At 37.3% G+C, this 26,313-nt stretch overlaps 1 protein-coding gene across 3 annotated transcripts; it reads left to right on the top strand.

Annotated features, from left to right (window-relative positions):
- The first annotated feature begins 1,718 nt into the window (after positions 1-1,718).
- PDLIM3 (PDZ and LIM domain 3) lies at positions 1,719-26,079 on the top strand. Of its 3 annotated transcripts, XM_066316911.1 has the most exons (8): positions 1,719-1,905; positions 7,730-7,881; positions 9,580-9,664; positions 15,389-15,456; positions 18,481-18,744; positions 22,601-22,728; positions 23,878-23,989; positions 24,879-26,079. In XM_066316911.1, the coding sequence occupies exons 1-8, from the start codon at positions 1,813-1,815 to the stop codon at positions 25,066-25,068; spliced, it is 1,092 nt and encodes a 363-aa protein (XP_066173008.1). In that variant the 5' UTR covers positions 1,719-1,812; the 3' UTR covers positions 25,069-26,079. The 3 variants fall into 3 exon arrangements, with proteins under 3 accessions (XP_066173008.1, XP_066173010.1, XP_066173009.1); XM_066316913.1 differs by lacking the exon at positions 18,481-18,744 and having other exon boundaries at positions 1,726-1,905; XM_066316912.1 differs by lacking the exons at positions 15,389-15,456; positions 18,481-18,744 and adding an exon at positions 14,785-14,972 and having other exon boundaries at positions 1,729-1,905.
- Positions 26,080-26,313: the final 234 nt, after the last annotated feature.

Below are 26,313 nucleotides of genomic sequence, written 5' to 3'. Positions count from 1 at the left end.
TGAAACTGAGCAATCACTTGCCCAGAAAAAGAATAAACCTACCCTGCCCTTACACACATCTAGCAAGATTAGAAGGGATGTATGAGCAAATTTCAGTATAGTATAGAAACATGAACAAACTTTACAGAATCTTCAGCAATCCCAAACCTGGGTTTCTTAAAAAAAAAAAAAAACCAAATAAAAAAATCCACACCCAAAAAGTAGACCTGCCCATTAAGATATGAATTAGTAACTTAAGAGTGGGAATTTGGAAGGAATCTCTCCAGTGAACAAGTTTATACAAGTATAATTTTTGACATCAGAAACTCAGAGCCTGATTATACTGTTTGACCTGACACTGAAATGTTTATGTTTCAAAATCATTTGCTACTGAAGTGCACTGCAGGATTTGCCATCTCAATATTTGAGATTGCCAGTGTTCAGAGAAAAAGAAAATGCAAATTGCACATGAGAGAACTCTTTAAATGAATACATCTAGTGTGTTATTCATTTCCAGCTACAAATCAAAACACACTACTAGGAGGAGTGAGAAAGAAAAAAAAAAAAAAAAAAAAAAAAAGAGTACCAAAGAGGAGAAGAGGAGAAAAGGTGAGTAGTACTGAAGTACTACTTGATGATAAGTTCTGACCTTGAACACACACAGTGTACTCTGTCAGAATGAACTATATAGTGGCAATATTTTGAAGGCATATGCTGAACCAATCTCAAAACTTTAGGACATACCAGAGTATGTACACCACTCAAAAGGAATGAGAGGATTTTTTTTTTCTCAACTTCAAAATACACAAAGGTATTTGAGATACCAAGACTGATACACCAGTGACCTAAACAGCTGCCTTATTTCTTTAAATGTGCTTCTCTTCCTTCACATTCCTAATGCAAGCTGTGCCCCCACCAGCTGACTGTCCCCCTGCAAGCTCTTTGTGATACAGATACTCCTTCTGATGGTTTACTTCCAAAGACTCACTACTGTGTGTTTCATTCTGATCAGGATGTGAATTATACTTTAATAACAGAGGGTATCTTTAAAATACTCCTGACAAGAACACAGTTACAAAACCCTGTGATGAACACTACTATGGACCAGCGAGCCACAAGGAAAGGACAACTACCTTTCAATAGCTAAGGCTTCTACAAGGGAAAAAAGACATCATCACCTAACACCGCATTTCTCTTCCACAGTATGAGAAATATGTATGACATCAGCCCAGATTTTTCAAGGCATTAGGACTGGTGCGTGCCACGGTCTCAAGTGACCACCTAAAAAATGCAGCTGAAGGCTGGAAGGACTTTTTAATGCAATGAACTGTCGCGTTACAAATAAGACAAGATGCGAAACGAGCCCTTGCGAGGGAAATCTCCTTATTAGTATTTCTGTAGAGTCATGTACAAAGTCAAAGCACAGCATTTCGTGGCTGAATCTAACACCAGCAACATAAACAGCGTGATATGGAGTGAGCCACAAGGCTGCTTTAAGAACCCAGAAGGACCCTGCATCCTACTTACTGACTGTCAGGCTGAGAGGGAGGCTACAGCAGCAGATAAGGTTGATGCATTTGTTGTAACCTTTCCAGCATTGAAGCTTTATTTGTCTGAGTGTGATACTCCCCTCTGTGGGTGGAGAAGCCGAGGGACTGGCTGACGTCACCCAAAGAGTAGGGATAAAGTGCAGTGCCCACAGCTTTGGAATGAGTAAAACTCCTCAGGAGGTATAAAAGCACCCTGTCTGGCAGGTGCTCTGCTGACAGCAACCTTCCTGCTATAGCTCAACTCCTCACGAGGAAAAACAGACCCAAGGAAAATCTGTCCACGATGCCACAAAACGTTATTCTCCAAGGACCGTCACCCTGGGGATTCAGGCTCTCGGGAGGAATAGATTTTAACCAACCCTTAATCATAACCAGGGTATGTATTCTCTCCATTTTCTTTCTATTTATTCCATTTAATAGTCTCTGTAAATTATTGTCTTGTACTTTTCTGGAGTTCAGAGGTGCAGATAAAGCTGTGAGCAGATTAAAAAGTAGCTGCTAGCTCTGAGGAGAGCCAGCTGAATACTAAGTTTTTACAAGTTGTCTGTGGCATGTTTCTGTGATTGGTCTAAGAGAATTTAACTGCACTAGTACAAGTGCCTTGGCAGCAGAAAAAACCTGGCATGATTTCCCAGGCTTTCAAAATTACATTTAAACCTACTAAAAGCAAGACCTCATTTTTATGCTTTCAACAACCAGCCTCTCTGATCACTGGGGGAGAAGCTGCTGGCAGCAGCTCCTCGTGCCTGGGAGTTTGTGCTCTGCAGATTAATCTGACTCTTATTCATTTAAACCAAGTTCTGTTTATTGCCAGCAAAGGCAACAATACCTATTTGTACAAATCTAAAAGCTTTCACCTTTGTAAATGATAAATGAGTGAGTGATTAGAAAGTTCTCCAGTTCTGCATATGAAAGAAATAGTTATTTGGTGGGTTTGGCCATATTTAGGAACTAAAGATTTACCTTACCCTCTCTCCCTCGATAAATGGCAAGCATTTGAGGCTTCCTTCTTTCTCATGGATTTGGAGGTACTAATTGCAATTTAAGAAACCAGTGACTCCACTGATGTAGCATACAACACCCTGTCAGCTGCTCTGCATCTACAGATGGGCATCTGCTCAAAAGACAGGATACACATTCTGAGAATTTCTGTATTTGGAAAATTGTTCAATGCACATCAGGCTAGAATTCATTCTCCTTACGTTTCTGCTGCTTTTCAGGACCTTAGACACATCAAATATGTGTTCCATGAGCCTCCAAATTGCTGTGTGGGGTTTTTTTTGTCTTCTTTTTTTCTTTTCTTTTTTAAAAAGCCCTAAACTATGACTCACTATATACAGTGTGCCTGGTATTGAGCAAACATCAAAAGCCTTCAATGATGGATAGCACTACTGATGTCTTGCAGTAAATATGCTTCCAAACAAGAATCCATAGAAAGTTTAAGGACCATCTTTTCACATATTAACTAGTAAAAATTAACTCAGTCATTCATTCCTGGTTTATGTAAGTGTAAAAAAATTAAGTATTTTAAATAGAAGTAAATCAAAATGCTATTGTTTGACTGAATGTAGTTGCGTAACAAATACTCAGAGAATACAGCAAAGCCTTTGGAAAAACAGGAGACAGAAACATTGAATTAAAAAAAAAAAATCCCTGGATGTTTTGGGGCCTTCATTGCCTTTTATGGGCCTCTAAAAGAAAAATAGTTTCCATTATCTCTAATGAAAAATATTTTAGTGGTGTCTGGTTTGTATTTTCTTTGTGTTTAGATTAAGTGCAATGAAGTTTAAAACTGCAATAACAAAGGATGTTACTATAAATACAACTTTCTAAAGAATAAATTACTTTGCAGTTGACTCATACCTATCTAATGCCTCAGAAGACACAAGCCATTGGTTTCTGGCATATTACAGAAATGCTCAAAATCACATTTCAAGTAGTAAAATTTAAAAAAATTATATATATATGAAAAAAGGTTACATTTGCTTAGCTCAGGCTTAAGAATATTAAGAGTAAATTTGTTTAAAGTTAGTATTTTTGTTGCCACTGCATACATTTAGAAGAGTCCCTCAGTAAGTGTTCATGCAATGCCCCTTAAGAAAAAGAGAACATTTAAAAAGCTCCCCAGCCTTGCCTCTTGGGGCCCAGGTATTCCTTTTGTAAAAGTGATCATAAGCAGATAATTCACACTACTCTTAACTGTCCTAACAAGAAAAAACTAAACAATAAATGGAAATTATTTTTAAATACATGCTGAATAAAATCACTGGGCAGGTGTTAGGATCGGTGGCTATGTCCTTGTTCAACAGCAGACAGCTTTTATCAGGACTTGTCAGGAGAGACAGACGACCCAAGAGACCATTATCCACCTGTCCAAAGAACAGATGCCACTTCAAAAGCTCATGTGAGAATTGCTCTGTTGTTTTGACTGTTCCACACAAATGCCAAAACTGCAGACCATGATCACTGGGAGAAAGGAAGAACAGGAGGGGAGTGAAAATCAACATATTCAAATTCTGTTACAGTCAGAAACAATGAATTAACTACAAAGACTGAAAACACTAAAATCCTTGGAACTTTGCATAGATGCAAAGAAATTGCATTAATGAAAGTGATTACAGGAACAATTGATACTTGTGCAGTTTGGAGAGAAAGGTAAAATATCAACTCTAGATTTAAGTTCTATTTTATTTTTATAGACCTTTACCAATCACAAGTATTCATGTTAACTCAATTTTATGTTTAGCCACTCTGTCTGCAGAAATTCATAGCTCTCTTCAGAAAACACAGAGCCTGAAATATTAATGATGGTGTAAAATGATAAGCTTTATAAGTCTATTAATCAGATGCAGAGAGGTTTTCTTCAAAATTTCATTGGAGACATTTGACTCTTGTGGTTAAACAGTTAGTCCATGACCTCTGAATGATCAACCCATATTTTTGTACTTATCCAAATCCAAGATACAGGAGTAACAGGCACACCATGCAGACATGGCCTGAAGAGCAAGGCAAAAATCTCCCAAAGCAACACTAGACTCTACCTCATGACACCAGGGTGAGCAAAGCAACAAACACTCCAGTCACAACACAGTTTTAAGTGTTCAAAATATATAATAAATGTGTCACTAATAAATCCTGAAGAAACAGTACCACTTACATTACTGAGGTACCCACAATATCAGTATCACACCCACGATATCTTGTACTGCACAGTGTGGTCCCTTTCTATAAAAAAGGACTCTATTTTTATAGAAAAAAAGGCAGGTGCCCTCTCTGCACCCTAACAGGGAAGGGCATATATAGCTCAGCACCTCCATCAAGGTGTTAAAGCCCAAGACACATCTCAGAAGCTTGGCAATGAGATATTAAGTTTAAAGAATTAAGGACTTTAGTTAAAGTAGACGTGGACTTGCTGACGTAGACATTGCTGACATGGACTCCTCTTTTACTAACTAGACATTGAAACTTCCTTTTTTTTAACATAAGCTGGATTTAAGGAACTGATAAATCAGGAGACCTGTCAACTTAATCAATAGACTCCAAGAACACAATGTGATCATAAATCAGATAGTCTTGAGAAAACAGGATCCAGGTGTCACCAACACTAAAAGGTTAAAAAGGCAAAGTGAGGAAGACCCATCTTACTCCATCATTTTGAGACCCCACCCCCTAAAAAGGACCACGGACTCATTTCAAAGAACAAACTACGCATGCTTAATTGCTTTTTGGCTAATTACCATACGAAGCGGGGAATGGGATGGAGCAGAGTCATGAATATGCATTTGTGTTTTGGGTATTCAACACTTTTGTACATAAAAAGCCCCTGTGAGCATCTGTAAATTGTGGTGTGTATTTGGGAGCTATCCCATCGTAATAAACACACACTTTGTAACTCCAAACTGTTAGAGACTCTTTGTCTGTCAGAGTTGGATATTGGTATTAGATCAATATCCATATTTTTTTAACAAATCAGGCAATGATCAATTCAGCCAAGGAGCAGGAAACAGAGACTCCTGTCCCTTCCCCTCCTTGCTCCCACCAAATGATGGTGACCCCATTCAAACATCTAAGTGATACACTGCTGAGAACTTAGCCAACCCAAGGGATTTAGCAGGATCCTGGAGCAGGACATGTTCTGCTGCAGGGGACTTGTACTGCTGGCAACTGTGCTACTTTATAAGGCAGGGTCATTACCCAGGGCACTGCTGCAGTGTGTCACAGCTCCAGCAGATGATTTGTCGTGACGTGTAAAAACCATAATCGGCAGAACGATCTCCCTAAGGGTTATGCAAGCTAACTTAGTGCTGAAAGGGAACCAAGAATGGTTGGTTTGCCCAGTTAGGTGTGAAAGCATCAGCAGTCACGTTGGAACACGAGGAATTCTGCTGCGGTTTGTCCCTGCAGACACAGTCACGACATGCTAAGCCAAATCAGTGCTGTGTTGAAGGGAGAAGAACAATCACACCTCTAATCTGTTTTATTGTAGTGGTGTAAGTGGTCTCAGGGTTGAAGTCTGAGAAGCAGACGATTTTGGAGATTTCAGACTTAGAATTTATAAACAACTTGCTCGATTCACATTCCAACAGATGATTCAGGCACCTGAACACTTTGTCAAGCACACAATACACTAGGTCATTCTTTTAAAGAGAGAGGATGTAAAAGTCTGCAGCTGGCCACAAGCACCCCTTAGGAAAGTCTGCCTGACTTGATAATAACACATGCATTGTAGTCTGTTACAGTGATATCAAAAATAAGCTTATTTTTTACAAGGAATCCAGAAAAAGAGCTCACAAAAGAATCTCTTTGATCATTCAGACTCACCTAATGGAGATGGAAAGAGGAGAGAATTACTCCCCTTCACTGATTTTTGCCTTTATTTCAATACTAATATTCAATATGAGTGCAACTCACATTAAAAAGAATTTCTATTTGGCTTTTATGTTGACAGTAATTCAACAAGTGATTCAGAGACAAGTCTGCCAGCTTCACCAAAGCTGGGGTTCAGAACATGCTGGAAGCACACTGGGCAGCTTACTCTCCTCCTTTGCTGGAAAACTGAGAAACATCAGAGTTGAATGTCTCCACAGCATGTTTTCCAGTCAAAAGAACACTTGCTTTTGCTGTAGCAGAACCCATAGTGAGAAATATTAAATGAAAAAGCTACTGGAGAGAATTTATGCCACAGATTAAAGAACTGTTTTTGGAACTAAGACTATAATGACATTTTTTTCCTTCACAATGGGATTCAGTTACTTACAAATAGCAGCTAATGTTACTCTGCATGAGCCACCTCGTCCCTGCTGCTGTTCAAAAGCTGAATTTCAGAAGCTTAAGTGCTACATGCATTAATTTCATGTTGCTGTCTAGGCAGTCAAGAGTTGCCTAAAATGGCCACACACACGTCAGGGAGGGAAATCCCACTCTGTGACCTCAGACCTGTTGTGTGTGTGGTATGTGCAAGTGTTGTGGTGGCAGGAGAAGTCACCTCTTGCAAATAGAGGCCTGTCATTCTAGAACAAGCTTCAGTAACATCTAAGGTCAGGGCCTCTCTACAACAGTTGCTTTAAAGCAAAATGATGTTGCATTTCAATTATTTTCACAACCATGCAGAAGTTTGCCGACTAGACAAAAACTAAAAAACAAAATTAAAAATAATAATTAAAAAAAAGGCAAGCCTAGAAAGATAAGCTCAGGGCTCTTTCTGTGAATGTCACAAATGGTCCATGTACATAATTTATGAATTGCACCACACAGACAACCATAAAGGATCAGGGCCACTGTTACTCAAGTACCACAGGACTTAAACCTAAGCACTTCAGGAAGTTTAGCAACACAATTTCTTAACAGTTCTTTTCTACTGCTGGTGTTGTTAAGGGGAAAACATAACTTTTTTTTCCAAGAAAATTATATATATATATATATATATATAACAGGAGGGCAGAAAGAAGATTTAAAGATGAGTTACAGTCATTACAGAAATCAGAGCGGAAACTAACACAAAAATGTGAAGATAATTCCCATCTAATTTGGAGTAACGATGAATAAGACACTCATATGGTTTCCTGACAACAGAACTACAGAGCCTTTGGCAAAATACCTCCCCCATCCAACAGGAAAGAGGGGAATGGGATGAAGTTCATGTTCTCCATCAATTTTTGAGCATGCATGGTGATTAAGCAGTTCCATTTTGGTCTTTTCAGATTACACCTGGAAGCAAGGCTTCAGCTGCCAACCTGTGCCCTGGTGATGTTATTATAGCTATCGATGGTCTGGGCACAGAGAACATGACACATAATGATGCCCAGGAGAGAATTAAAGCAGCTACACATCAGCTTTCTTTGAAAATAGAGAGGTACGTGTCTACACCTGCCTACTTCTGAAAGAAGATACTACTCAATCAACAGTCCAATTATTATATGGTGTTAATACTTAAAATAGTTCAAGGAAGTTCCCAAGACCCTTAAAATTACAAGCAACCAGACCTACCTCTTAAACTCCAGATCAAGCAAGACTCCCCAGAACTGATCTTTGGAGGCACAAAAAGAAGAGCTCCCCTCAGGTTATTCACTCTGTAATTGTGCTGACTGCACAAGTCCTTTATTTATTGCCAATTAACAAGCAGTTCTTCGTGTTCTGGGGCAATAATAAAATCCTGACCTAGTGTCAGTTGTTCAATGATCTCTGCTCTAACACACCCCTCAGCCACCTCCTTCTCCCAAGCACACATAAAGCTGCTGCTCTGTCATCCCACTGAGGGAAAACAACACCATGTCACACTTTCCTAAGGGGTGACAGAGGAGTGAGTCTAAAGCAAATCCATCTCTTTGGTCACAAAAAGAGATTTGAGTCCTAATAAAGGATTCTCAAAGCAATGTTCAAAACAAAACTGAGAAACACCTAAACTGCAGTAATCCAGAAACACTGAGTCCTAATAAAGGATTCTCAAAGCAGTGTTCAAAACCAGACTGAGAAACACTTACCTAAGCTGCAGTAATCCAGAAGCATGTGTGTCCACTTCTCTCTGCTAGAGCCAGGAGAGGAACAAGCTGCAGGTTGTGTCTCCAGCTGGGTTTGATCAGAATCCCTTGGCACACTCTTTCACAGCTGTCCCCAAAACTGAGAGAGGGCAGATCAACCTGAGGCTCTCAAGGAGGCACAGCTCTTTATTGTAGCTGATTACAAGATATTTTTTTTTTTAAATACAGAAGTATTTCTTTTTTTTTTTTTTTTTAATGAGCATTGTTGAATTACTAGAGCACACACCATAGTTAAAATATTCCTTCTGTCAATTCAAGGTTCTGCTACAGATTGATATTTAGCATTTAGCAACTTACCTTGGGAAGCCAGTCTCAAGATGTGATAAATGCATACACAGCAAGCAGCACCAGATTAATACTTCCATTGTGCTACTACTACTTCATTAATTAATAGTAGATTAATACTACTATTGTGCTACTTTAAAATTAGCTGCCATATTTCACTTTGACAATGAAAACAGAACTTAACTGATATTTTTGTGTTTCTTACTTCTGCCTACGTGACTGAGAGAATCATCTGTGCAGCTTCATTTTCCCCTTGCACATGCTTTGCATACTTAGATTGCACTTCAACATTGAAAAGCAGGCTCGACATGGAAATTAGGGTCTTTAAAGAAAAACAAGTTGATGTTTAGGATTATTACTAATATATTCAATTATTCATATAAAATATTCTGGCAATATTCTGAGGACATTCTGGCAAAAATTTAAAAAAATAAAACTAAAAGATTTGGTCAGCTCAGGTCAGAAGGCACTAATTTCCCTTTCCTTTTATGTTTGGTAGCTATTAACAACCTATTTGCCATTGTTAATAGCATACATAATTATTTTTTTAAGTAAATGCATTATATATATATATATTGGTTACATATCATTGATGTATTTTTATGGCAAAACACTGAAAAAGCATAGAAAAAACCTGCAGATTTATGAACTGCATTATATTTTTATGGGGACATACACAACTCTGTAGGAATTCTAATTATTTAAATTCTGCCCTTCTTTCTTTGTAGGGCAGGAACTAAACTATGGTCCCCACAAGTTTCAGAAGATGGCAGAGCACATCCCTTCAAGATAAATTTGGAAGCTGAACCTCAGGTATGAACTGTGAAAAGTTACCTGAACATTTCCATTTGCCTTTTTAAACTCCAAATAATCTCTCTTGTGGTCATTAAAACTCTTTAACTAAAACTCCATCCATAGTTGGCCAGTTTAAGCTCCTATGAACCACCATGATTATGACATCAAGGAACACCATTTTATCTGACTCAATGGTTTTGATTTTTCAGCTATAACCAAAAACAAAACATTAAGAAGCCACAACAAACTCTCCTTTAAGAGTCTACACAGCACCTTAGTTTTGTTATGGAAATAGAATATGTCCTCTTATTTTGATACAGTTTGTTGCTTTAACTATTGTAAGGATTCTTTGTCATATGAGGATGTTTTTCAGTCAGGAATAAATATCAAGTACCTAAGTGCTGAACTCACAGGTCACAAAATTCATTTTGATGTAGTCAGTTAAACAGAGACATCCATAAATGCTGGATCTCTTGACCTCCACACATTTTTATACTGTGCCACAGGACTGAAGTTTACATATTCACACAAGATCCATCTACTGGTCAACAAGAGAATCACTCACCATTTCTGACTAGGAAAGTCTTGATTGTTGTATATGACAAAGGAAACCAAATCAATTGATGGCCAACTCTCTTTTTAGACTCAAAAAAAGAAAAAGCTCCTATGAGTCCAAGTCTTCCTATTGCTAATAGTGAATCAGTTAGCTGCTGCTAACAACTAGTCCTTTATTTCTTTGCCATTCCTCTTTGACCTACACAAACATTTGCTGCTATCTCAAGAGAAGGGAGGGAAGAATGTTCTGCTGAGCCTGGAAGGCCAGGTTCAAAGCAAATATGTCAAAGTATTTATTCTCTGATATCCTAGATAAAAAAAATAAGTCTAGATTCCATTTCAACAAACCTTGTGTGATAAATACTTCCACCAATTCTGTTGTCACGGGGATGCTCCCAAACATGAACACAGCATTTCAGTGTTACACTCTTTTCTCTTCTTGGAAATAATACAGCCTCTTCAGCATCAAGAAGATGCTGAAGAAGAAACAGTGAAGAAACAAAAGCATTTTAAATGCCTATTCTTGTGGAAGAGCTAGGATACACATTAAAGGACTAGCAATGGAACAAATTCACTAAAAAAGCTGTAAAGAAAACCATGCAGCATTCATGGCACAAGAGTAATCCCTCTGCATGAAAGCTGCATTCCTAAAAAGGACACTTCCTTAAAAGTAGATCACAAGATTTCACTAAGTGCTACTTGGCAGATTATTGAAAAGCAGCCTCCACTGGGCAATCAGAAAAACTGTTCCTCCTACATTAAACAGCCTTTTCATTTAGTATATTTCTTTTTTGTTCCTAGGAAGTTCAGGAGTACTGAGTAGATTTAATAAATAGTAGGCACCAGGAAAGTTGCAATGCTTGCAAACAAATACACTAAACCATTCCTGGAATGTTTTACATTTTAAATGAAATTCTTCCATCTGAGCATCCATCACTCCCTGTGGAATAAAAAATACATATAGCCTATTTTTCTACAATTGCTGGGATTCAAAATTAAATTTTACAGCATGTTTAGTTATAACATAAGATGTAGCAGCATGTATGCCAGTAGAGAAAACAGTACAAATTTTCTTGAATCTCAGATGACAAATTTTTGCACCACTACAACCTGTGCTGTCCAAGTCTTATGAGAGTTTGCTGAATTCTAACAATAAATACAGGCACTGCAGCCAAGATGAATGGAGAAAAATGCAAAAGCAGTAATGTGTTATTTCAAATGCAAAACTCTTTTATCCAAAAGTGCAGCATACATTTACTGGTGTGCAGAAATGGAAAACCACTGAGTTCTATCTATATAATCATCAAAATTACTCAAAAGGTCGTAGATCTTATAAATGTATCAGATTTTTTTCACTCTCATCAAATACACATTTTAAAATTCAGTAGGAAAGTTAAGAGAAGTCAGTTATTTAAAGTACATTATACGCCAAATAACAGTAACATAAGACAACTAACACGATCTTTTTAATAAGTACCTAATTCAAGTTTGCAACCTAATAAAAGATAGTTACAAATGAAGGGAAACCCTATTTTAAATTCTTCAACAATGTGGCCAAATATTTGGCCAAAGAATGCTTACTTTAGCTTCAATGAACGATAATTATTCTCCAGATGCATGGGGCTGGCAATGTGAGACCTGAAAAGCAATTAAACACTGTGCCTAGGTAGAGCACATGAGAGACCTGAAAATGTAAGACCTGAAAAGCAATTAAACACTGTGCCTAGGTAGAGCTGTGGAACAAGGAGCTCCACAATGCAGCAAACCTCTGAAGCAGCCTGAGAATCTCCCAGGAGCTATTTGGGGACTGCCACAGGCAATTGTTGGAGCACAATGAAAGCCTACGTTATTTTTAAATCTGGGAAGAGGAAACTGAGGCAACAATCCTAATTTACAGCAATGAGTGGCTGAGTGAGAGTCACTCTTGAAAGCTACATAAATAACCACCCTGATTTTGATATTCTGGAGCAACCTATATAGTGTGATGGATAAATAATAGGAAATAGCAGACCACTGAAAGAATTATTAATGCAATCACATTGTATTCTGAAGAAAAGGAATTTAGAACATAAGGTTCTCAACAAATGCAAATAGAAAGAGAAAACAAAGCCATCTAAATGGCAAGTTGTATAATAAAATTATTTTTACATGCTTTATGCTATATTGTCGATGTAGAAGAATACGACTCCTAAATGTTTTCTGTTATTATCCCATTAACCTCATTGAAAATAATTTTGTATTCATTACGACAATTTCTTGAATTGTTTGTATTTGAACTTTTCTTTCTTACTTCTGCCTTTACCTTTGAACATTTTGTTCAGTCAGACTAGACTTTTGACCATGAAGGAGATTATACATTCCTGGGAGATATATTATGCACATAGATAAGTATAAAAACCTAAGAAAAACACATTGTTCTAAGAAGTAAATTTATAGTCCGTTTCCATTTATAATCAACTTTTGAAACAATATAATTGTGCTGGGCTAGTTTGGAGGACCTCCCCTCCTTTATAACAGCATTCAGAGATAAAGATCTTAGTCACATTACCTCCAAAATACACACATTTGTGTTCTGTCACAGCAGTTACCCCAAGGAACACCATCCTATGGGCTGTGATGGATGCATTTCCATGGGCTTTTGGTGCTACATTATTTGTACTCCTGATACCTGCATCAAGGCAAAAAATGTAGCTAGCCCTGAAAAAAAAAAAAAAATCAGTCAGTTGGGGAAAAATTTAATAAATTAGTTACTGTAATTCTCCAATATTCCCAGTTAGAAACTTCAACAACTTCCAGTTCTACTTAGATTTTGAACTGAGAGAGGACTTTTCACAGATTCAATGGTATCAAATAAACACAAGAGCTGGACTATTTTTGCTGCTGTCTGTTCTGTCATTGACATTTTATATTAATAGCTAAGTTATAAAGAATCAGAATTTAAGTCTCACTAACTGCAAATACTTGTTTGACAACTGTGACATTGTAAACATGCTGTTATGGTGCTACATCTTCTGCTCGTTTCTCTATGAGAAATGAAACACGGGGATGAAATTACAATGTTCTCAGTTGGTTTGGTTTGTATCAGACATGGATTGGAATGAATTTTAAAACAGTTTGACATTAATATCTTTCATTAAGTAGCCATGGTTGTAAACTATTAGATGATTTCCATGTACTAATACGTTTTGTTAACTGCAACTCCATTCTATCAGGAAGAAGAAATATGTGCTCATTTATCTGATTACTGCTTTCAGTAGCCCCTTAAGGTGCAATGCTGCTAAACATTTTCATTTAATAAAACTGCTTTTTTACTGTTTGCATTTCCTGGTTGCATATTCTATATATCCATGACTTTTCTTTAGCCTGATCCTAAATATATTTTGGAAACTGTTGTATAACAATTGTGCTCAAAATCAAGCCCAAATTGGAAAACTGCAGAAGATTCCTATGAAAATTGAAGTATTAATTACCTGTGCTATCTTAACACTGCAAGTTCAAGTCTCTAAAGAAAAGACCAATTCAGGTTGTAGAAATAAAAAAAAGCTTTTTTGTTCCATATGGATGGAAGTTCAAATGCTCTCACAGCACTGTCTCCAAAGAGTGCCATGTGCCATCAGGACAAGGTGACAGACTGCAGCAGTTCATGTCCTTTACCCAGGAGTGTAAAATAAAAAAAACCCTCTGCAGATGACAATATTTTATTTTTTTTTCAAAGTCTCTATTTCTGAGGCTTAGGAGTGGACCTGAGCTGGAAGGGCCTTAAAGGACACTGTAATAAATAAGCAGAATACAAATAAGGGAATTTTCATGCAGTCAGAAGTCTTTATCATTCCTGGCCAACCAGTACATTTTAAGGTATCTGAAAAATCATCAGAGATTTTATTTCCAGACCTTATCCTTTTGAATTCCACAAACTGAGGAAATTATCTTGGCCAGAGACAAAAAATGTATGTCAGAATATGGGCACATAGGCCCATTTAAACTTACCCATTTCTGGGCTTTACTTATTCATGATGACTTCGCATTAAATTATAGAGCAGTGCAACATTTGATACACAGATATGCATTAAAAAATTAAATACATTCAAAAAATGTCCTCAATCTGATGCATGTTCAAGATTTTATTTCAGTTAAAAGAAGCATTAAAAATTATCTGTTTTCTAGGTGAGACACACACAATAAAATCATACTTTTGAAAGTCCCTCTATGTGTATGTGATGAAAATGAAGAAGCTAGAGATTAGCACTAAAGCAAAGAAATTAAGATAAGCATACATGAAATGTTTTAAAATAATAATGTAAACAGTGTCAAATCTAGCAATCAATATGAAAGGTCACTATAATCATCCCTCCCATTTCTTCTAAGCCTTCTTCTTGCCTGGAGGTGGGAAATGAATGTGTATGGCTCAAGTAATAGATGCAAAATTCATGGAAAAATATAATATGCTCGCACCAGTTAAAAAAATAACAGAGTTGCAGAAGTCAAACTGCAGTTATTAACAAGAGTGGTGCTGTCAGATTGACTCCTTGCCAGCTTTGGTGTGCGTTGTAGCTCTGTGTGTTTTGTCTGCCTATCACGTACAGGAATTCAAGCCTATTGGTACAGCTCACAACAGAAGGGCCCAGCCTTTTGTTGCAGCAGCAAATATTGATGACAAAAGACAGGTAGTGAGCTCCTCCTATAATTCTCCAATTGGGCTCTATTCATCTGGCAATATCCAGGACGCTCTTCACGGACAACTGAGGGGTCTCATCCCTAACTCATCACCAAAGTGAGTATTAGCATTTCCTTCTGATACATGGTCTTTTGTGGTATATCATTATCTGGTCTGTTTGCAAGTTCAAAGTCCAGCTCTTGCTGTTTTTTTTTTCTGAGAATCAGGAGACTCTTCATTATCAAAACAACAAAAAAAAAAGGTGATCAAGGGAACATCTTTTTTCCACCAGGAGTTATCCATCCAGCTTTCTACTCTCCAACCTTCTCTCCTGCAACTACACTTTATTCTGAATGTTTCTGAATTTCTGAACACCACAGCGATTCTGAGCACCAGGAATGAACAAACGAAACCTAGTTACTTCATGGTTAAAATCTGTGAACATTTTTAGCTACGTTTAAACTAGAAAGCATTACGAATGGGTGAGCATTTGTAGGCCAAAGAAAGCTATGTTATCTCTTTTTTCTTTACAGGATATCAACTACTTTGAGCACAAGCACAACATTCGGCCCAAGCCTTTCATAATCTCAGGCCGAAGCAGGTTATAAACTTTGAGTGCTGTGATGGATTTCATGCATGGGGTTATTTTGAATGGATGGATACTCAGCATTGACATTAGTTCTGAATGCATTTGGAATTTGAAATGCATTCTGAAGCATTTGAAATTTACTTACGGTACTAAACAGCCGAATGCTGAAATTAAAAGCCAACAAACAAAAAGTATTATATGGTTTACTCAGAGTTCAGGCTTGAAATTCAAATTCCTCTTTCCAAAGGGAAGTAGATCTGCACTCCCATCTCAGTTACACTGATCAGAGTCTGAATTAACTGCAGCCATGATCCAGTTTGCAGCACAGCATCACATCTTGTGCTCTCACACATCTTTGGCACCGTGAACTTCTGACCAACTGCACTGTAATTTGTTAACATGCTAAATAAAAGATACCTACATAGGACATAGATAGTACATATATAGTACATATTACATATGAATAAAAGATAGCTAATGAGAGGCAGTTCTAAGGTAGGAATTCAGAGATTTCAAACTTGAATTTCAGCAGACCTCTTTCCAGAGGGCAACCTACTGCTGAGCTAAAAGTAGGAAAACGGATGCCACAGATTTAAAAAGTTCCAGTGTAGGAAATCTCACATATATTTACATCCATTATTTTAGTATAATAAACCTCTGTCCTAACTGGTGATGAAATTCCTCATTACTGTTTTCATTATTGCAGAGGGGACAAAACCAGTGCAAACTCTGTGGCTAAAAACACAAGGAATGGAATATATTGTGATGTGATCCTTTATCCTTGATGGCAGCAGCAGTTTGTGGGACCACTAGATAGCACATAGAGCTGGCTTTGGGACCATTAGGTACCATTTCCCAAGTGCCTGCTAGATTTACCAAGAGTCAGATGAGTATCAAAAGCCTGATCTCACAATTCTGAAATTAAAATGACACAGTATTTTCCATGAAAATGTTGAAGTAAAACGCCATTTAGCAGCACGTAAGATGAAGAACATAAACTACAAAAAACTACCCTGGCAGCAATGCAACAAGTTTAAGAACTTCAGCCGGGCAAGGTCTGTCTGGAGTTCTAGCACTGCAGAGGTCTGCACTGGCAAACTGCAGAATCTCTGACACAGGGGGTTACATTTAAAAATCTTGGTTCTCACAGTTTTTCTTCCACCAGTTTGATTTAATCCACTGCTAAACACAGCAAAAAACAAATCACCACCTCAGCACTAAATATCCCTTTAGGACAGACAGGAGAGGCTCAGTAGGACTTTGACTAGAAGACACGAATGTGGACTGTGGGTTTGAGATGGACAGAACTTCGGGCTTTATTCTGGTGAAACCAACTGGAAATTGCATTTAGTATATAACTGTACGTTATTTATTTGTTACCTATAATTTATTCTGGTTTAATATTATTTTGGCTTCACATAGCAAGAGTTGTGCTTTTTCTACTCTTTTCCTGCCACATTCCCTTTACTAACAGTGTTAGCACTGACCAAACCTGTTTTACTGCAGTATCTATAAATGTTATTGTTTCTGCTAAGAGAAAACACTGCAAATGTGTATGTTGCCCTGTGTGAATTTTTTGGCTGCCTCATGCTTGTTGGTGATGCACAGCTATATTTGCATTAAGGCTTGCCTACCATTTCAGCAATGCTTTTGTTTGACATGTCTTTGATAAAAAAAATGTGTGTTTCCTTTTAAAACATTGAGAAAGTGCTCCTACACGAATTCTGCTTTGAATTGAAGGGAGAATTTTGGGTTTTCTACTCCACCTGAGAGTACCTACTGGTCAGAACTCTTTACCATAAAACTGGATACAGTCTGATTTCTGGAAACAGAGCATTGTGCCAGCTTTATACAGCTTGGAAAGAACTGCCCACAACTGTGATACCAGGCTGGAGGACAGAGATGACACATTTATTGTCCCACAGCTCAGAATATCACATAAATGCTAACTAATGACTGCAGAAAAAGTTGGCTTTGTGCTGTTACACAGCAACAGCAAAGAAATATCCCATAACAAAAAAAAGCCTCTGAGGTATTATGCAGACAAGGTTGAAGTGTTCAAAATAGTGATACTGAAAAAAGACTTCAGGTCTAATGTTCACATTCTTCTGCTAATCTTTTTCCAGGTATGTTGAATTGGTGCACAGTTACTTCAACAGTGTCAAGAACACTGATATTTTTAAAAGCATACGTCTTATTTTTGTATATAAATTGTGCGTAAAGTGTACTTCAAAAGCAGTAAAATTAATTCCCTGAATACGTACCCATTGTTCTTGTGAAGGACCACTTTGCATGCTATTGGAAACACTAATTTGGAAAAGCAAAAGTAAACCTGGATGATTTAGTAACTCTTCTTCTTTGCAATGATCAATAATTCTTTTTAAAAAAATTGTTAAACTAGTTTTAAAAGATTAATAAATACCTTACTCTAGAATTTAAGGAAATCTAAGAAATGTCACATTCACTATTTTACACTACTTCATTGCAGTTTTTTGGCAGTGTAGTGAGATGGCTGTGAGGTACAGAACTGGAATGATGTCTCTAGGACCCTTCCAGTGCTGCAGGTGTTAATTCTGTCTCTGACACGGACAGAAAGTTAACTTTGTCATAAACTTTGCCAGCCACCCTTCTAATAGATGATAAGAATTACTCACTTAGAACAAAGAACGTTAGGGAGGCTCAATTATTCCTCAACAAAACCTAGCATTAAAAACATAAAACAATGCCATATCCTGAATTATTCAATCAATCAAGAGATTTTTACATATCTTTACATAAATATCTATAAAGAAAGCGCACGCCAGAGTGCTAAGGACTGCTTTATGGCTGGCTTGGATACCTTTTACAGGAAAACTATGAGCGATGAGTACACCTACTTTTGCTTTTCTCTCTGTTCTGTATTTTTGCTGTTTGGAGCTCGTTGCCTTTACGCTTTTGAGCGCCGCTAACGTCACCATCTATCTGTGGTTTTGTCTCGGTTCTGGGTACCCAATGCACACCATGCTGCCCCTCTCCTGCACCCCGGCCACTGGGCAGTGGCTGCAGCACTCCCTCGGGGCTGGACGGCGGCAGTGGGCGCAGCACGCCCTCCTCCATCAGCACGGTCAGCTCCATCTGCCCCACGGAGCTGAAGGCAGTGGCCAGGATGGCCCCCAACGTGCCCCTGGAGATGGAGCTGCCCGGGGTCAAGATCCTACACGCTCAGTTTAACACACCTATGCAGCTCTACTCAGATGACAATATCATGGAAACGCTGCAAGGCCAAGTTTCGACAGCTCTGGGGGAAACTCCTGTCACAAGGTAATTAGTGCAGTGGCTACAGTATTTACAAATGCACAAATTTAAAATAGACCTAAAAAAACAATAGCCTACTGTTCCTATGGAAATACCTGTCCTAAGGTAATTAGAGCAGTGGATACAGTATTTACGAATACACAAATTTAAAATAGACCTAAAAACCAGTAGCCTACTGTTCCTATGGAAATACCTGTCCTAAGGTAATTAGAGCAGTGGCTACAGTATTTACAAATGCACAAATTTAAAATAGACCTAAAAAAACAATAGCCTACTGTTCCTATGGAAATACCTGTCCTAAGGTAATTAGTGCAGTGGCTACAGTATTTATGAATACACAAATTTAAAATAGACCTAAAAACCAGTAGCCTACTGCTCCTATGGAGAACTTTCTTATGGAAACCCCTGTCCTAAGGTAATTAGAGCAGCAGTGACAGTATTTATGAGTACACAAATTTAAAATAGACCTAAAAACCACTAGCATACTGTTCCTATGGAAATACCTGTCCTAAGGTAATTAGAGCAGTAGCTACAGTATTTATGGATACACAAATTTAAAATAGACCTAAAAAACAATAGCCTACTGTTCCTATGGAGAACTCACCTATGGAAACACCTGTCCTAAGGTAATTAGTGCAGTGGCTACAGTATTTGTGAATACACAAATTTAAAATAGACCTAAAAACCAGTAGCCTACTGTTCCTATGGAAACACCTGTCCTAAGGTAATTAGAGCAGTAGCTACAGTATTTATGAATACACAAATTTAAAATAGACCTAAAAACAGAAGCCTACTGTTCCTATGGAGAACTCTCCTATGGAAATACCTGTCCTAAGGTAATTAGAGCAGTGGCTACAGTATTTATGAATACACAAATTTAAAATAGACCTAAAACAATAGCATACTGTTCCTATGGAAATACCTGTCCTAAGGTAATTAGAGCAGTGGCTACAGTATTTGTGAATACACAAATTTAAAATAGACCTAAAAACCAGTAGCATACTGTTCCTATGGAGAACTTTCTTATGGAAACACCTGTCCTAAGGTAATTAGAGCAGTGGCTACAGTATTTGTGAATACACAAATTTAAAATAGACCTAAAAAACAATAGCCTACTGTTCCTATGGAAATACCTGTCCTAAGGTAATTAGAGCAGTGGATACAGTATTTATGAATACACAAATTTAAAATAGACCTAAAAACCAGTAGCCTACTGCTCCTATGGAGAACTTTCCTATGGAAACACCTGTCCTAAGGTAATTAGAGCAGTGGCTACAGTACTTACAAATACACAAATTTAAAATAGACCTAAAAACAGCAGCATATTGTTCCTATGGAAAATGGGTTAGAGAGAAACGTAGTCATTTCAAAGTGCTCAATATTTCCACTAAAATATTGGTCATTTCTGGGTTTTAACCCAAAATATTAAAAGAGTCCTTCAAAATGTACAAATAAATATTTCGTAAGTCATAATCTTAGAACTGCAGCTAGGAAATAAAAAACCATGATACTGCCTGAACTGTTACCTGACCGACCACTCCAAATCAAGACTCTCCCTCCAAAATTTAAAACTTTTTATTACTATTATATTTATCTAATGATAATTTATCATTTCCTCTTTTTAAAAATCATAAAATAATAATAAATAAAATTTATTCCCACTGTTGAAATTCAGGTGACAAAGATTAGGAAACATTAAAAAACAGTTATAGTGTTCTAGATACCTAAGTCCCATTCTAAATAACTCATTCAGTAGAATCAGCTCTCACACAAAAAAAAGGCAGAATTTACTGTAGGCCTACAAATCCACATCTGACTTAGGGATTTATTCAGTGAATAACTAAAGTCAGGTAGGAACCTTTATGTTATGTTATTAATTGTTACACATAATTGTTATGTGTAACAATTATGATTATACAATAAAAGGTTTGAAAGCACTATTCATTCTTTTTCAGGAGACAATTCATCATGTAGGTTTTTATCTTTACTTTTGGGTAATGGTAACCTATTTTAATGTTTTACAACAGTACTTAAGTTAGTAATTCACAATATGTACGGTGTAAACTAAAGCTAATTACTAACATTTTAAATAAGCAATAGTCACTGGCACCAGTGAGCCTTCTTCAGCACCTTGCAGAATTTGGCTGCCACTAACAAAAAAAAAAAGTATTTATATAAAATAGGTTCATCTTATCTGATGGAATCTGTAGTTCATGGTTTTCAGAGTGAAATTACTCTATTGCTTGAATATTTATGCTCAATCAGAACAATTAGAGAGCAATAAAAGAAAAATTTGCTGCTTCACTATTGCGAAACAACGGATTAAGCCCAAAGCAATCAGATTTCACACTGCCTGTGACACTGCCAGTTTGAGAACCTGCTCTCTCTGCAGAGCTTTGGAATGTCTCTTGCTGTGGGATGGCTTTCACCACGTATGTGGTAAGAAATGTAAAACAACACATCTGTGTCTGAGGGTTTTGCCTTCTCTATGTAATCGCATTATCACTTGCTTTATAGTTAGAAATATTTTAGTAAAAAGGAGAGAATTCAGGGGTTTAATTAAACATTGTCAAGGATTGTAAAAACTACACTGCTGCTGTTAAAAGCTCCTGACAAGACAGAAAACTGGCAGCTTTTTCACCAGCTTAAGATGGCTCAAAGAAATCTACTGATTGATGAAGATAAAAAATTCACACAAGCAACAGGAGTCTGTTTAACTGCTGCTGCTCTTACTGGGGGATTTGGCAGCTTGGATGCTACCCTGGAAAACAAATCCAACCATTTAAAGCAAAACTGAGTCTAATTCTTCGTGGACAGTAGGAAATTTAAAGAGGAAGAGGAAATTTAAACTGGACATTTGTGCATGTAGCTGTAAGATGAGAGATTCATCAAAGTAAATTTGGATGTTTCTAATTATGTCTAGTAAGTGTACGAAAGTTACAAATGCCACATATTCAGTCCAATTCCTGTCATGAATACAGTCCTCCACTCTTCCTCTCAATTACTTAGGATGCCATTTATCATGAACAATTTAAAATATTCAGCTGAGTTTAAAATGCCATGAAATATTCTCAGTAAAATCTTTGTCTCATAGGTCTTTTGAGATTCAACCACCAACTGCTGTTTGGACAATAATTATATTTTTAATTTATATTTTAATTTATATTTTTAGCATAAAATTGCCTTTGCAAAAGAAAACCTTGTCTTATATTTTTTAAATTAAGAAACAGAACTTCCATTTTTCAGTATTTGCCTTACAATGTTTCCTATTTTGCAATACTTCTTTCTCTCCTTTTTGTAATCTCTGTAAGTTTACTAAATAACAATTATGTTAGCCAAAAAATCACTGTATTGCCAGGTGATCGAGCTAATTTAGAAGTAATATTCTCCCAAAAGATTTGATGGTTAGGTTTTGGCTGACCTTATGTAAAGGCATCAGATAGGATTTTAACAACCTTCTCGAGGGCAGCTGCTGCAAAAAGGGAACTTCTGGATACCACAGCAAAGAGCACCTGCAATACAGCAGATGATTACTGGAATGAAACTACTTTGAGATTAAATGGCCTATTCTCAAATGCCACTACAGCCAAAGCAGTAATTATGGAAATAGCTTAATGAGTTTCTAGATTTACTTTTGTAACAATTGCACTGATTAATTTTTTTTTCAGCACTTTTTAGATCCAAAGGAGGCTGTAGAAAGCAATGCAACCTGGAAGAAAGTTTCTCAGCAGTTGTAGGAACACGTTGTTTGGTTTGTTTTTTTTTTTTTTTTCCTGAATCATACTCCATGCCTGCTAGAGATACTGCTTTAGAGTTCTGCTTGATGAACTGTTTTTATCTGCTCTTCCTCCCTTGAACACAGTGACCCATCTCCCAACTCAGTGGCTCAGTCTGAGGTGTACAAGATGCTGCATGCCAACCAGGAGGAGCCCAGCCAGCCGCGCCAGTCGGGCTCCTTTAAGGTGCTCCAGAATTTAGTCTCCGAGGAAGGTGGTTAATAGCAACATATTCTACCTGTTCAAATAATTCTAAAATGTTCGTGGGAGGGGGGAATTCCCGTGAAGGAAATAAGGATTATTAGAGATACAAGAATTTCTGAAAGCTCAAGTCATTCTGGGCCTTAGCTTTCACATCAGTCTCTTGCCATTTTCCCTCCTTGCCTGTACAGCAAACAGTCTCCTCTGTGAATACAGTGCAGGTGTTTGATCACCTTTTCCACAATCTCTTCTCAGATCTTAAGATCTTTAATATTCAAAGTTGATTTTAACTGAACAATCTGTGAGAATTTTTGGGACAAGCTGCTTACGACACTGAGAAAGAAAACTCTCTCTTCTACATCCAGGAGAAGAGGAATTTAAATCAACTCCTGAAATCTCCTTAAAACCTATTTCCTCTTCATTCTAAATAGAAACTGAAAAAGACAATATAATCTACAGTTGTATTTCCTCAAATGAAAAATTTTGAAAGTAAAATTACTAAAGACTGCAAGTTTGTTATATTTACAGTAAGCATAAAGAGCAAAATACGACCAAAATTAACCGAAAAGGTGGTATTTGAAATTTTAATATTTATAGATCAATATTTACTAGAGAAGAAATAAAGACATCTAATTGTCTACATATATATATCACTGTGGGATTTTACTTAGCATTTTCCTGTATTTTGCTATTATTTTGTATTCAGATCATGTTACTAACATTTGCAATTTAGTGTAGAGTTAGTTATATAAATAAGAAGCTTTCTGACAAAGCTTCTTATTTATATAACTGATTATATAAATAATATTGATTATGTTATGTTTCTATATTAAAGCCCAATCCTCCTGCCTCTCTGCTATATCCAAGACCTACTCTCAGAGAATTAGCTGATGGCCATGAGGCAGAGAGCACTGAATACACAATCTTCTTCGTACTCGCTTTTGGCTCCAGCTTATAGAATATTTCTCCTGATTCCAAAGAGCTGGAATCTGGCCTACTAAACTTTTCTAGAGAGACTGAACTGTTTGTTCATGTAAGTGAAAGTGTGTAAATACATCCAGAAGTGTGTGTACTCTACAGAAAGTACAGAAAGGGGAGAAATACTGAACTGCATCAGATGCTTTTATATTAACCCGTCCATAACAGGATTTTTGTTTCCCAGATGGGCGCCCTGTGGGAACAAGAAGTGTGAAAGCACCTGTAACAAAGACACCTACTGCCATGCCTGGTGTCCAGAAAGTGCCACTGTGTGACAAATGTGGGAGTGGCATTCTGTAAGTTGATTCTTTTTAGTTTTAGAAATCATCAAGCACACGCTATCCTCAGACACCACTGCAAACTACAGAAGTGCGTTCCCATAATGCTTCTAGAGAACAGAGATATAAAAATATATTGTTCTAAATGTCAAATTATAACCTGCACGTTCAAAAATTTCAATACAGATTGTGTAAGTTTTGACAAAAGTACCATTGAGGTTTTAACTGAGATTTCTCAGGACCTTTTGCAAGTCAAGCCTTAACAAATACACCATGAAATCAGCAGTTTTCCATGCTGTGCTCTGTCAGGTTGAGAATTCTCAAAAATTTCTTGTTAATGCACAGCATCCTTCTCCCAACCCAGTGGGAGTACCCAGAAAGCTCTGTAGACTTGTTTTAAAGCTATCAGATTCTTACCTGATTGACATCACCAACTCCAGCAAAGAACACAGAGAATGATGAACCGAGAAACCACAGACACATGAAGAAAAGGCAATGTGGCTTTGAAAGCCATTCTGTCACCCTTTTGATAGGTCAGGCTGTGTTTTCTGTCCCGTAACCAAACTAATATATTTCTTCAAACTCTTCATTTTCCAGTGCTGAGTGAATTATGTGATCAACTCTACAGCATTTTATGTCACCTACTCAAACTCAGCATCCAGCCTTAAATGACATAGTAGTTTCTAAAAACACAAATTAACAAGTGTAAAGCTTTAAAATAAATACCTAGAACATATCATAGAAGGATAGAATGGCTTGAGTTGGGAAAGACATTAAAGATCATCTAGTTCCAACCCCCTGCCATGGGCATGGACATCCTCTAATAGACCAGATTGCTGAAGTTTCTTTTCTCATTTTAAATCCGCACCAATTAACTGGGCCTTTTTCTTTCCTGATTTCCCTCTAGAGGGACAGTGGTGAAGGCACGTGATAAATACCGGCATCCAGAATGTTTTGTGTGCTCTGACTGCGATCTCAACCTCAAACAAAAAGGCTATTTCTTCGTGGAGGGCCAGCTGTACTGTGAGGCTCACGCCCGCGCCCGCATGAGACCACCGGAGGGATACGAAACAGTCACGGTCTACCCCAAGTGCTAGTCTTGGTTAACAAACCGATAGATGCATGCACACAAAAAGCCTTCTCCAGCTTACAACTGCAGCATGAGTCTCAGGACTTGGGCCTAAATCCAAAGCAGCAGCTTTTCAACCTTTCCCCGGGGGATTCTGACAGAGGTGGAAGTCCTTATTAGCCAGCAATAGCATATTATCCCAGCAAAATTCCGCTAAAATATTGGGTTTGGAACTGTCAGTACGACTCAAGGAACTATAAACCAAACCAGCTCTCCTCCTGGAACACAAAAAGTGAAACAGCTGAGGTATTACATGAATGCTACAGCACTGTGTACATATATATATATATATATCAAATATATACATCAGTGCTGTAAGCAAGACATGAATTTTAACATAAACTAAGTATTTGTGCAAACACCAACACCATCAAAGTCTTACAGGCTGGGCCACTATCAATGTAGAAACTTGACAGATCATTAGAAAAGCAGCTATTTTTACAGGTTTAGTGCAAAACAAGCAGTTGTTCGTGTCTGCTATTATTAAAGTAGCATTAATGTACACCCCAAACATGTTTTGCTTACTTTGCTCTGAATTTGGGGTTACACAGCCTTAATTTTCTGATGCAGCAACTGTGATAAAAAAAATAAATGTCAAGTCACACCATCAAATGGTTAGAATAATAAAGACTGGTTAGTATGAAGCAAAGGAAGAGTTCTACATTGTCTTAATGATTTTTAAAATGATATCAACTTTCACATCACTTTGCAGAAAATTGTGCACGCACGCACACACATAAATTATTCTTTTGGAAAAAGAACCTCACACTCTAATGGGATTTCATTGTGAACTGAGAATGAAAGCAAATTTTAAAACTTTTCCGCAGAAAATTATACTGGATTTTTGTATCTCCATCTTTCAATTTCCATAACAGAAACAAGGGTGAAATATCATCACAATATCTTTATTGCTGGTAAATTAAAGCTTGGACAACTTTAAAAATAAATGTTAATTAAAATATGCAAAGCCAAAGTTTTTTTATTAAAAAGCCTGGTGAAGTCCTGAGGAATAAAAAAAACGAAAAAGCTGAAAGAATATGGGTTTGTAATCAATTTCTGAAACTTGTCAAGGGCTAAATTGCTTTCTGGTAGGTGCCAGCCACATAAACACACCTAATGGGTAAACCATACTTAGCACTTTTAGAAAATATCAAAACTAGTCATAAATTCTTTAATGGGGTATTTTGAACCTGCTCAAAGGTAGAAAAATCTA

This window comes from Sylvia atricapilla, chromosome 4, assembly GCF_009819655.1.
Source record: "Sylvia atricapilla isolate bSylAtr1 chromosome 4, bSylAtr1.pri, whole genome shotgun sequence".
In the NCBI taxonomy this organism is placed as follows: domain Eukaryota; kingdom Metazoa; phylum Chordata; class Aves; order Passeriformes; family Sylviidae; genus Sylvia; species Sylvia atricapilla.
This window is presented reverse-complemented; position numbering and strand designations above follow the sequence as displayed.